General features: G+C 38.1%; 1 protein-coding gene across 5 annotated transcripts; it reads right to left on the bottom strand.

Annotated features, from left to right (window-relative positions):
• On the bottom strand, nucleotides 2,510-10,771 carry GPR85 (G protein-coupled receptor 85). Of its 5 annotated transcripts, none has more exons than XM_013985696.2 (4): nucleotides 10,435-10,771; nucleotides 9,373-9,980; nucleotides 9,085-9,229; nucleotides 2,510-7,969 (listed from the first exon to the last, which is right to left on the bottom strand). In XM_013985696.2, the coding sequence occupies exon 4, from the start codon at nucleotides 7,797-7,799 to the stop codon at nucleotides 6,687-6,689; it is 1,113 nt and encodes a 370-aa protein (XP_013841150.1). In that variant the 5' UTR covers nucleotides 7,800-7,969; nucleotides 9,085-9,229; nucleotides 9,373-9,980; nucleotides 10,435-10,771; the 3' UTR covers nucleotides 2,510-6,686. The 5 variants fall into 5 exon arrangements, with proteins under 5 accessions (XP_013841150.1, XP_013841147.1, XP_013841149.1 ...); XM_013985693.2 differs by having other exon boundaries at nucleotides 9,085-9,205; XM_013985695.2 differs by having other exon boundaries at nucleotides 9,085-9,202.

Raw genomic sequence — 11,017 nt, 5'->3', positions numbered from 1 at the left:
TATAACCATCTTTTGACTTTTACTGCTCTGTGTTAGTTAATTTCTCTGTACTTCAGTTTCTTTTGTAAAGTATGGAAAATAATAATATCTATGTATCCTGATTATCACATAAATTCATATATGAAAATTGTTAAGTCTTTAGCACATAGTAAGTACTTAATAATAGTTGTCATCATTATCTCATTTAATCTTCAAAATAGTGGATGCTGCTATTACTCCCCAATTTACAGATAACCCAATTGAGACTCAAAGAGTTTAATGAACTTTTTCAGGATCATAAAGCTAGTAAGGGACAGAATAAGGATTTAAACTGCCAAGTCTTGTGCTTTTTAACATCTATGCCATTTTGGTCCTCCCCTTTCAGGCACCTCAGCTCTAGCCACACCACATTCTAGCCGCACCACATTAAACTTCTCTGATTAGTAGTGGACTCTTAGGTTGAACTCATCATGAGCTTTCAAATCTCTCTAGAGTTTGCGCACTTTATTATTTCCTTTCCCTGAAATGGCTTTCCTAACTTTGTCAAGTAGATAAAATTAAAATTATCCTTCAAGCCTGAGTTCAGCTGCCACCTTTTCTATCTCACCTTCCTTCTCCCATCTTCAGAGTTAATTGCCTGTCTGTGTTTCTTTTACACTTATCTCACATATCTCTCTTACAGCACTTATCACATTGTCTCATAATTTGTTCATGTCTCTGCTGCTAGATGGTAAACTATGAGAGAAGCAATGAAAAGTAAAATTTAAGATGCCAGACTCTCTTCTAAGGGCTTCACAAAGATGTACTCATTGAATCCCTTCAATAACCCTAAGGTGTATGTATGTTCTATTACCCCTTTTTTTATTGAGAAGGCAGAGAAAGGTTAAATAACTTGCCCAAGATCATATGTGGAGTAGGCACACAATAAATTATTGTTGAATTGAATTATATCTAAGTAAAAATGCTTATAAAATGATCAAAAACTCCTTTTTTCCCCCTAGAGAAAATCAACTCTCTCAATTCAAAATCTTTTTGGATGGAGAAGAGAAGAACAAACTCCTCTTTAGTCCAATTTTTTGCTTTCTTAAAGCAATGAAAAGAAATAACTAATTAACTTTAACTAGTTGAAGCTCAATTATCAATTTAGCTTTCAGGTTTTTTAGGATTATAGTAACTTTTCTCCATGTTACAATAAATTACTTCCCATGATTACTAGTCCCATGATCTTGAATATCCCTATAAATTAAATGCGATTTTATTGTCTATTCAAAACCCCCAAATCCAGGACATGCATTACATTAAAATATTAAATTTTAATACTTATATCAAGAATCTATAATTTTCTAAATACACAGAGAAAAAAGATGAACTGTTTTCTGCCTCCAAGCCAAGCCTGAGAGCCTGTATCTTTCTGAGGATTATGAAGTCCTGTGGAATGAGAAGTGGGGGGAGTGGGCTAGCTGTGACTGACAGGTGTGAATAATTTCAAACCCTAAACCACCTGTGACTCTTTTAAGGCCTTTCTCACAATCACTCAGAGGGAAACGCATTCTTTTTACTTTCCTCTTGGGCCTTTCAGAGATCCGGCCCTTGTATTAGTTGACTAATCAGGTGGGAGGAAAAACTGGCTTTAAAAGCCTTTTAATCCAGGGAGTTCCCATTGTGGTGCAGAGGAAAATGAACCTGACTAGGAACCATGAGGTTGCAGGTTCGATCCCTGTCCTTGCTCAGTGGGTTAAGGATCCAGATTGCTGTAAACTATGGTGTTGGTTGCAGACCTGGCTCACATTCCTGCATGGCTGTGGCTGTGGTGTAGGACAGTAGCTCTAACTCTGATTCGACCCCTAGCCTGGGAACCCCCATATGTCACGGGTGCGGCCCTAAAAGGACAAAAAAAAAAAAAAGCCTTTTAATCCAAAGAGTTTGAGCAGCTAATGGACATTATCCCATTTGCAAAAGGAGATGATACAAAAACTCCTCCATTTTAAAAATAAGTTCTTATTTTATATAATCCTTTTATAAAGTTAAAGCCTCTTGGTTTCAATATATTTTGTTAGAGCTTGTTACAGTGCAGTAATAGCAAAATGATCAAAACAATCTTCTCTCCATTGCCCCAGTCCTCAATAGACTTTTAGCTTATTTGACTATTTTGACCAAAAAAAAAAAAATCCAGTCATTTCCAAATGGTACTTTTTTTTTAAACACCATACAGACTAATTATGAATGTGTGCCTCAAAATTGAGCAATTCTATTATTTTAATATGGTATGAAAAAAGTTACTGAGAGAATTAGGAAAGTCACAGAATACTAGCATGCCCAGAACTGAGAACAACAACAAATGTCAGCAACAATTATTTTAGTAGACCCTGTAATTTCCATTCAAAACATTTAGGAGAGAATATTAACGAACATGAAAGTGATGAATTTTTGCATAGAAAACCAAACTCACAAGACTTTAGAATTGTAAATAACCCGTAATTCTGATAAATACTACCTTGTGTTTAGCCAGTATTTGAAACACTACCATTTATCACCTTTTTAAAAATTTTCTTTTTAATATGGAGTTAATATAAGCTAGAGTTTTTGTTTTGTTTTGCTTTTTTTAATAACAGTACAGTATATGCTACACGTGTAATAAAGGGACAAAGTAAATTTAATGATGAATACACAGAAGTGAAGAGCTATAGTAATCCCAGTTGCAACAAAACTCTTTCTTGCTGTAGCTGAAAAAGATATGTCTCCATAGTTGTAAATACATTTCATTGTATTTGCAATAAAGGTAAATTCTGGAGGCCAAAATTTTCAGCTGATGGGGTGGGGGCTGGGTTGGGGAGTTTGGCGGCATCTCCAGTAAGGAATAAGAAAAACATTGAAGGAGTAGCATGCTTTTGTGATAAAAGATGTTTATCCTGTTTCACAGGTCATTCCCATCTTTGCCTGAGCACCATGGAAGGGCCCTTGGGCATTTTAGAGACTTTCTTTGATTGCGCTTTACCCAGGCATTCTCGCACTAACTTGCAGGAAGTTTTGAGAATGGAAGAAAGAACTCCTCCCTGTCTCTTAAAAGAATTGAAATATCTCACGTGGAAGCGGACAGTCAGAACAGGGGAAGACTTTAACTCTTAGGTTTTGTTGTTATTTTGTGTATAGCACTAACAACATGGGAACTCAGAGTTGGAAAACACAACATGGTGATTCATCTAAATGAAATGTGAGCAGAGTTGGGGGGGGTCCTTCTGAATTGAGGAAGTATGATATATAGAAAATATACAAAAATCTCAGGGGATACTGAGAAAAGATTCTGAGAGATAAGGCACTGACAGGAAAATAGAGAACAGTCTATTTATGGCCATTAGCTTAGAAATATTTACTGTTATAACACTTGTTGCTATTACGTGTTTAATTCTGTTCTGCCTTGTTTTACACTATGCTCCCAGCACCAAGCCCAGGGCCCAACACATATTTACTGAGTGAATGAATAAATGAATAAGCAATTCAGTTAGTATTTATGGGCATAGAGGCAAATAGATGATGGGTCAACATATATCCCTATAAAAACAAATCAGTTGTCCTCTATGAAAAATCCTGGTGTTGAAATCCAATCAGCTAACATTTGAAGAAGATAGTTCAGTCAACAGGTTGTCCTACAAATAATTTTAAAATCTAATAATTTTGTATTATTTAATTGGAGACTATGTGGGAAACTGAGCTGGTTTTCTCCTTATGACTCAGTTAATATCTGAATACGATTTCACAATCACAGAGTGAATGCCTAGCTTCTGGCAGGAATCTCGCAAATAAATCCACTGTGCCCAAAAGGAACCAGATGAGATTGTATAGACCATCCATGCAAACACATCATCACTATTAAGGAAAGCAATTTAAAGTCTGTTCAAATCATATAATTAGTCCAAGAGGGACACATTATTATTGATAATGGGTTTTTCTCACAGGGAAGTTGGATTCCCCAGTGGGAATGTATTTGTATGGGTTGAAGATTAATAACATTTTCAGGGTGAATTAGTTACAACTGTTTTTAAATACTGAATATTGGAATGGGTGCCAAAATAGATAATGTAATTTGGCCATTAAGACATTCAAGTAGACTTTTATTTTATATGATTGCTACCATTACTCATTCACTTACAAATGGCATTGGTTACCTGGGGATTTTTCTCACACACTGCTTGCCTCTTGAGCTGAAATACCAAGTTAGTCAAGAGTAAGCTTAAATGAAAATCACTACATTTCAGTATTATTCACTGATCACTGGGGCTGGTCACTTACCAAAACTGTTGAAATATGTTATTCCAAATAGCTAGGTGGAGTCAGGCAGTCTCACTGGTTGTTGCTCTTGACTCTTCAATCTCTTACTCTTAATTCATGTTTCGGGTTTTTGTCTATATAATGGAGACTAGGGTTGATAAAACCTGGTCTTTCTGGCCTCAAGATCATTGCTGAATTATCTCCTGAATGCTGGTGATATTTGAATCTTTAAGCAAAGTTCTTGAAAATATAGTTATGGTAACTATGTCTGCTGCAGATTTTTTTTGAGTTGGAAACATAATGTTATCAGGATATCTTTTGATAACATTTCCTTTATCATATTTTAGATAATGATTTTAGTATCAACAGGGACTTTTATTGCTAGATTCAATTCAATGTTGTACATTACACTGTCTCTGATCTAATCAACTTTGGTATAAAGTAAAAATGAGTTCAAACAGAGTGCTCACTAAATCACTCCTTCAGCTGTCCTTATATGAGCAAAACTAAATAGTTGCATATATCATTGAGATTTTAGTGATTTATTTTTCCTTACTTATGTTTATACTTTCTTTACAGAGGCACTAACAGTAAAGAATTATATTCCATTAGATTCCTAATCTTATTTTTCAAGTACCAAAAAAAATTCCAAACAAATGAAAACAATGAAAAATTAACAAAAACAATAACAACTTTTCTGGTTTTGTCATATGTAATTGTAAACCATTCTTCTTACAAGTCATATATTCGGAATCCAAAATTTCTACTGTGGCTCAAATTAAAATGTGATATTTATATTAAAATTCTGAGCCAATCAACTAAGCAAGTACACATCTTTAAATATTACTGGCTTGTAAGAATAAATAGAGGGATAATTATGATTAGCTTCCAAATAATGCTTTTGAAGATATTATTTGTCAGTTTAATCAGCTTTATGCTCCCTGTCATTCATGATTTCCAATTCCAGAATATAGCAGTTACAAAAAGAAAAAAAAGGAAACCATAATAAAGCTAATCTTCCTAGTTTGTGCTTGCCTCCCAGATAAAAATAAATTAAGTGCCAAAAAATGTAAAATTTATTCCAAAAAAGTAACAGGCTACACAAGTAAATTTTGGCAAATGCAACTTTATATTGAAATTCACACATCTGTATCTTAAAGAATGAGACTCACAGACTCTAATGTACTTCTAAAATACCAGAAATCATATAATAAGCTTTCACAAGTTAAAACTGAAATAATTTAAACGACCAATACACTGAATGTGCAGAAAGTATAAACAAGACTGTGCCTTCAGTAGAATAAATGCTTCACAAATTGTGCAGGATGTCATACTAAGGCTGTGGTCTCCCCTTGACAGCTGGCTTAAAATATAAACACACATCAACTGCCTGCTTCTTAGAACATACTAGAATGGGTATCACACCTCAGAAGAAAATCTCATTATCCCAGTGATGTGCACCTTAATTTTCAAACCATGTGAGGAAAAAGGAAAAAGTATTAAGTGATCGCCCATGCACTTCCAGAGGCATGACCATGACCAGTTCCTGATTCGATTTCCCTTGACTCCACTTTGCTCCAATGCTAAATAAGATGAAAGATACTAGATAACCCTTTAAGGCAACATGTGTTTATTCTGCATTATTAGAACTGCTCAGTTGTGACCAGTTGGTACCATTAATGTTGCCTCCCAGTCCAATATCTAGTATTCATAAAATAGAGATGAACTGGAAAAAACTTTATACCAAATCAACAAAAACCGCATAATACAGTTTGATGCTAGCAATTTCACTAGTAGGTAAGGAAAGTGGTATTTAGAAATAGTAATGTATTAATACAAAAAAAGTAAACTCTATTTTGAACCAATATACTGCTTTGGAATGCTCCCCAAAACTTACAAGGCGATTTTTTTAAAGTGATAATCCAGTAATTCATGGCATATCTTTAGTGAATTACAGTACTTTAAGTCCCCAAATATTTTAGTCCTTGCAAAACAATAATAGTATGAAATGTTTTAAAGTCTTCAAACTTCTAAAATTAGTTTTTATCAACACATTTACCTCATGTCAACTTAATTTATTAAGATGTCCAATGCTAATTGGGTTTTTTTGATTTTTTTTCATAAGTAGTGATATACACAGCATTTAGCACTGATACTTAGCACCTGCTACTTTCATTATCTAGTTTTCAACCACATAAAGGAACTTAGGGCAGTGGTTCAGTCCTTTCTTAATTACAAACCTTCGCCGGCAGTCAGCAGGATCACTCTGAGATTTAAAATAGGATTATAGGTGAACTATTGCAAAGACTGCAGAATGTTGCCCACATCCTTATGACTGCTGATCCCATTCTTGATTTTCTTCTCAAGAAATGGCTACAGGCCACAATTGCTTAGCAGAGAAGGTTAGTGTTTCACAAGGCTAAAGATTTACAGATGCTCCTTCATATAACACAGTAAGGTTCCCTTGGTAACCTGGATTTTCTGCAGTAAAGAAGGGTTGTGCTGAAACAGCGCCTCAGCTCCCTGTTGGAGAAAATGCAGACAAAAGGATTGATTCCTGCTTGGGCAAAACTCATCCAGACAGCGGCTGTTAGAAATCCCCCTGGTACTACAGGCCCTCGTGCAAAAACTCTCCAATAACAGGCCACCAGGTAGGGGCCCCACAAGGTTAGGAAGAGAAAAGTCATTATATAGAACATTCTGCTGATTCTTTTCTCCATTTTGAACTCGTCTAAGACCAGTAGCCTTCTTCTGCCCGTGGTGTTTGCATTTTGCCTGATGCCCAGCAAGGTGGGTGGTGTGGGACCCCTTCCAAATCCCGCTAGCCAATTGGCAGCTGCCTGGCCACTGGCTCCAGGGCCATGAAAAGTCCAGTTCTGGCTGACTGCTGCTACAAACTGGACTGGCTTCATTTTCCTTCGGTCATGAACAAAAAATATCAGCTTGAGGTAGACAAGCTGTGTGGCTAGGAGGATGAGAGCAAGAAGCAGCATAAATCCTAAGGAATCATTAGCCCTGAAGGAGCGGTGCTGGAAGGTACATTGATCTTCTTCCCTAATGAATGAGTAAGTGCCCACATCTAAAACTGGGGGGAATGCCATGGCCACAGACAGAGTCCACACCATGCAGATCACAGCCAGACACGTCCAAAAGGTCAGCCTTTTTGTATAGAAGCGGTGATGGGCGATAGCTAAGTATCTGGTGACACTGATACAGAAGAGCATGAAAGCAGTGTGGAAACAGGACAAAACCCCCAGAAAGGCAATCACTTTGCAAGTCAAAGTCCCATACGTCCAGGTAGAGCCATTTTTGACAGAGTTGAATACAAATGGGAAACAAATTGCAGATCTGAGGATATCTGAACAGCAAAGATCCAACAGGAAGTAATAAGGTGCTCTATGCAAGGTCTTATCTTTCACTAGCAAAATGGAGATCAGAAGGTTGCCCACCACGCTGACTCCTATTATGAAACCCAAGGAAGTCAGTTTCAGAAAGGCTGTTAAAGGAGAGAGATTTTGCAAAATGTTGTCAGCTGCATGGCTATAGTTCGCCATAGATGGATGGAGGATAAAGATACAGCCTCAGTCAAGTCTCATGATCTAGATATAAGAACAAGGAAAAGATAGATCCATACATTTTACTGAAAATGTAATCCACAAAGAGAAGTGATCCGATCTGCAGTCATGCTTCTTCTTTTCTTCCATTTGATTTGCCATCAGAATATCTGGAAAAAAAAAAAAAAAAGAAAAGAGCTATCAGTTCTTAAGTTAACAAGCGATGATGTCAGGCAGTGCCAACATAAAACTGTTCATTTATGGGGAAGCAAATAAAGTTTTAATTTTGAATAATGTTATTTGCTTTAGTATTTTTGTTTGAGATTTGGCTTGTTTAGTTTTCCGAGATAGGTGGATTTTAAAATGTCCCTATTTAAAAGAACATGTATTTGATTGGGCATCTTGAAGTGAGAAGGAATAAAATGTTCCCCAATTGTAAAATCTGCCACTCCAGGAATTAATCACTAGTGTTGCAATGGAATCTACAAGATTGCTAATAGGAGACAGAGAGGAGACTATCCACATTTATTTGAGGTCTGTTAGTATCTGTCAGTGTTTTCCCGGCAGCTTCTCTGCTGACATGAATCCAAAGAACCCTTGCAAAATATCTATCTTTTAACTCAAGTGCCACTATTCATGCTGCATATTATAAGAGGAGTATTTGTTGATTCATCTTAAAGCATAATTTCACCATTAGACTTTGGAAATTAATAGGAACTTGTCCCAGGATTTGATGCGATTTAATCTTTTGTCTTTCCCTCCTCACCCCACTCCCCATTTTTGGCAAATCTTTTCTCTTTTAAGCCCACATGATTATTAAAAATGATTAATGTAAATATTGGCCAGGGAAACACCCAGAGGAATAAGCACTTCCATTTGTAAACCTTGGCTGACTGGATTCAAAAGAATTTGACATGAACCTGTATTTCTTGGGCAATTAAGCTTTTCCCATTTACACTGATAATCTCTGTTGCAAATCGCAAGTGGCTTCATTCTAAAACAAAATGCACATTGTCTCCTAGGTGTCTAGGAGCCCCACCAGGGAAATCGGTTTCCTCTGTTATTCCCACGAAGCATGTTTCCTTTGCCACTTTTCACTTGCCCAGAATATGCTGATAGAAACCCAGGCAAAACTGCGTTCGATGCTTTTAATTTCCCCACCGGTACATCCCCGGGTAAATACCGGATCTCATCATGCAACATTACGAAACCTGAAATCTGCCACCCCTGGATTTATAATGGGGGGTGGAGGAGGGGGAGGGGGAGAGAGACATGCATTACATACGCGAAGATGGGGAGAGAGATTGCTTCTGTGCTGCAAGGGAACTGTTGTTCCCGGTGATTCGCAGTCCGATATTCCTCAGTCTTGCAACGCTTTCCAGAAATGCAGCTCTCAATAAGCCCTACTGAAGATGCATTGTCTGAATGTACTTCCATTATGCAGTTTATTGTCAAAAAAAAAAAAAAAAAAAAAACCCACTCAAGGAGGGCTCTTTCCCAGAGAACCTGCAGTTTCATCAACACTGTGAGCCCCTTCCCCCCCCTCAACTTAACCGAGAGTATATCCTCCTACCTGTTGGTGTTGGATATCCCGACAGACTATAGCTTCTTCTTTCTATAAATTGCTGATTTTTTTTTTGCCTTAGTGCCTTGACTGAGCATCCAGGCAGGGCTCGGCGGCGCCTGCGCGCTGGAGCCTCCTTGAGCTCCAGCCGCGTCCTCCCCTGTCGCAGCGGCACCGACTCCCCCAGTAACGCAGGGGCCCGCGCGGCGGCGGCGGCAGCGGTGTCGAGGGCGGCGGCAGGGGCTTCTTAAGCCTCTGTGGAGCAAACAGGGGCCCCAACCCGTTTCCAGAGCAGGCTGGGTTTGTTGAAAGTCCTGTCTTGTTGAACTGGCGAAATTGGGCTTTTGTCCCCTTGTGGCTGCTTCTGAACTTTTCCCTCTCTGCGTAGGAAGTAGGGGTTTGGAAAGGCTTGTTTAGGACCTCAGGCCCACCCTCTTCCCTTAGGGCAGCACACGATGGTGCCGCGGGGTGCCGCCCCCTCCTTAGCTTCCTGGAACCCTCGCTTTTCCCCAAGCATTTTCTTCCATGCTCTGTTAGTGTGGTCCAAAGCATTGAAAGCTTCTTTTAGGTTTCTTCTTTAATGATCTCTTCAGCTGACCCTTGCCTTTGCAGGTTAGCTGGGGGGCGGAGGTGTGTATGAGGGGGATGAGGGGAGAAAAAAAGAAAGAAAAAGAAAAGAAAAGAAAAGAAAAAGCACAGTCAGGAAAAATCTTGTCAATGGGGAAGAAGGGAAAGCAGGTTAGGGGAGCCCTGTCTTTGTTGGTAATCTTCTGTTCTCCAATGCACGCAGATATGCCTTAAGTAAGAAGAAGCTAAGTTCTGAGGACAACTGCAAAATGATTTATGTCCGTTCTGTCTTAACGAATCTGGCAATAGAATCAGGCTTACACAAATTTTAAATGACTATTCCTCACATTTCGCCCCGCTGAGCAACAGCCTTTTTCCTTTTTGCTGGTGTGGCTGAGCAAGAGACTGGAAATGTCAAAGCACATGTGTGTATGTGAGTTTCTTTCCCCCCTTTGTCGTTACAGAAGAAAAATACTAGGAATATAACGAATTCATAAAACTTACACCAGTCCAAAAGATCCGATGATATCACAAGACACCACATAGCCTGACACCTGGGTCCTTAGGGATGTCTCTGGAATCATACAGTTCTTTATTTCATCGTTTCCGAATAATTTTGTTTGTGGGGGGTGGTATAAGATTTTAAAGGACCACACTTCAAAAAAAAAAAAAAAAAAAAAAAAAAAAGACATGCTTTCATTAACTCCCAAAGTAGAACGTCTGCTTTTCCTCCTGCATGCTTATTGCTTTATAATAATCTGTTAATGAAACAGGAAAAAAAAAAAGATCTTTTCTACAGCAATAATTTGATCTCCAGACAGCAGTAAAATACCTCATTGCTGGGTGGTGAGATTGTGACATTCGGGGGAACTCAAGCCAATCAGCATACAGATAAAATGGGTTAATTTACATATTGTATTTCTATTGGACATACGGAGGTAAAGCTTTCTCTGTTTAAAGCTTAAAAATGAGTACTTCACTCTCATGATGTCACAGTCATTAAACAAAGCCCAATGTTGGTAATACTGAAATGATGATGTTACATTTTCCTTCCTGATCTGTTTTGGGATGTCCTAAACCCAGTTAA

The sequence above is a fragment of the Sus scrofa genome, chromosome 18 (assembly GCF_000003025.6).
Source record: "Sus scrofa isolate TJ Tabasco breed Duroc chromosome 18, Sscrofa11.1, whole genome shotgun sequence".
In the NCBI taxonomy this organism is placed as follows: domain Eukaryota; kingdom Metazoa; phylum Chordata; class Mammalia; order Artiodactyla; family Suidae; genus Sus; species Sus scrofa.
The sequence above is the reverse complement of the archived record's forward strand: the minus strand, read 5'-3'. Positions and strand labels throughout refer to the sequence as shown.

What these genes read in the sequence shown, in the direction of transcription:
- GPR85 (XM_013985694.2), bottom strand. Translation starts at nt 7,799, where the DNA reads ATGGCGAACTATAGCCATGCAGCTGACAACATTTTGCAAAATCTCTCT.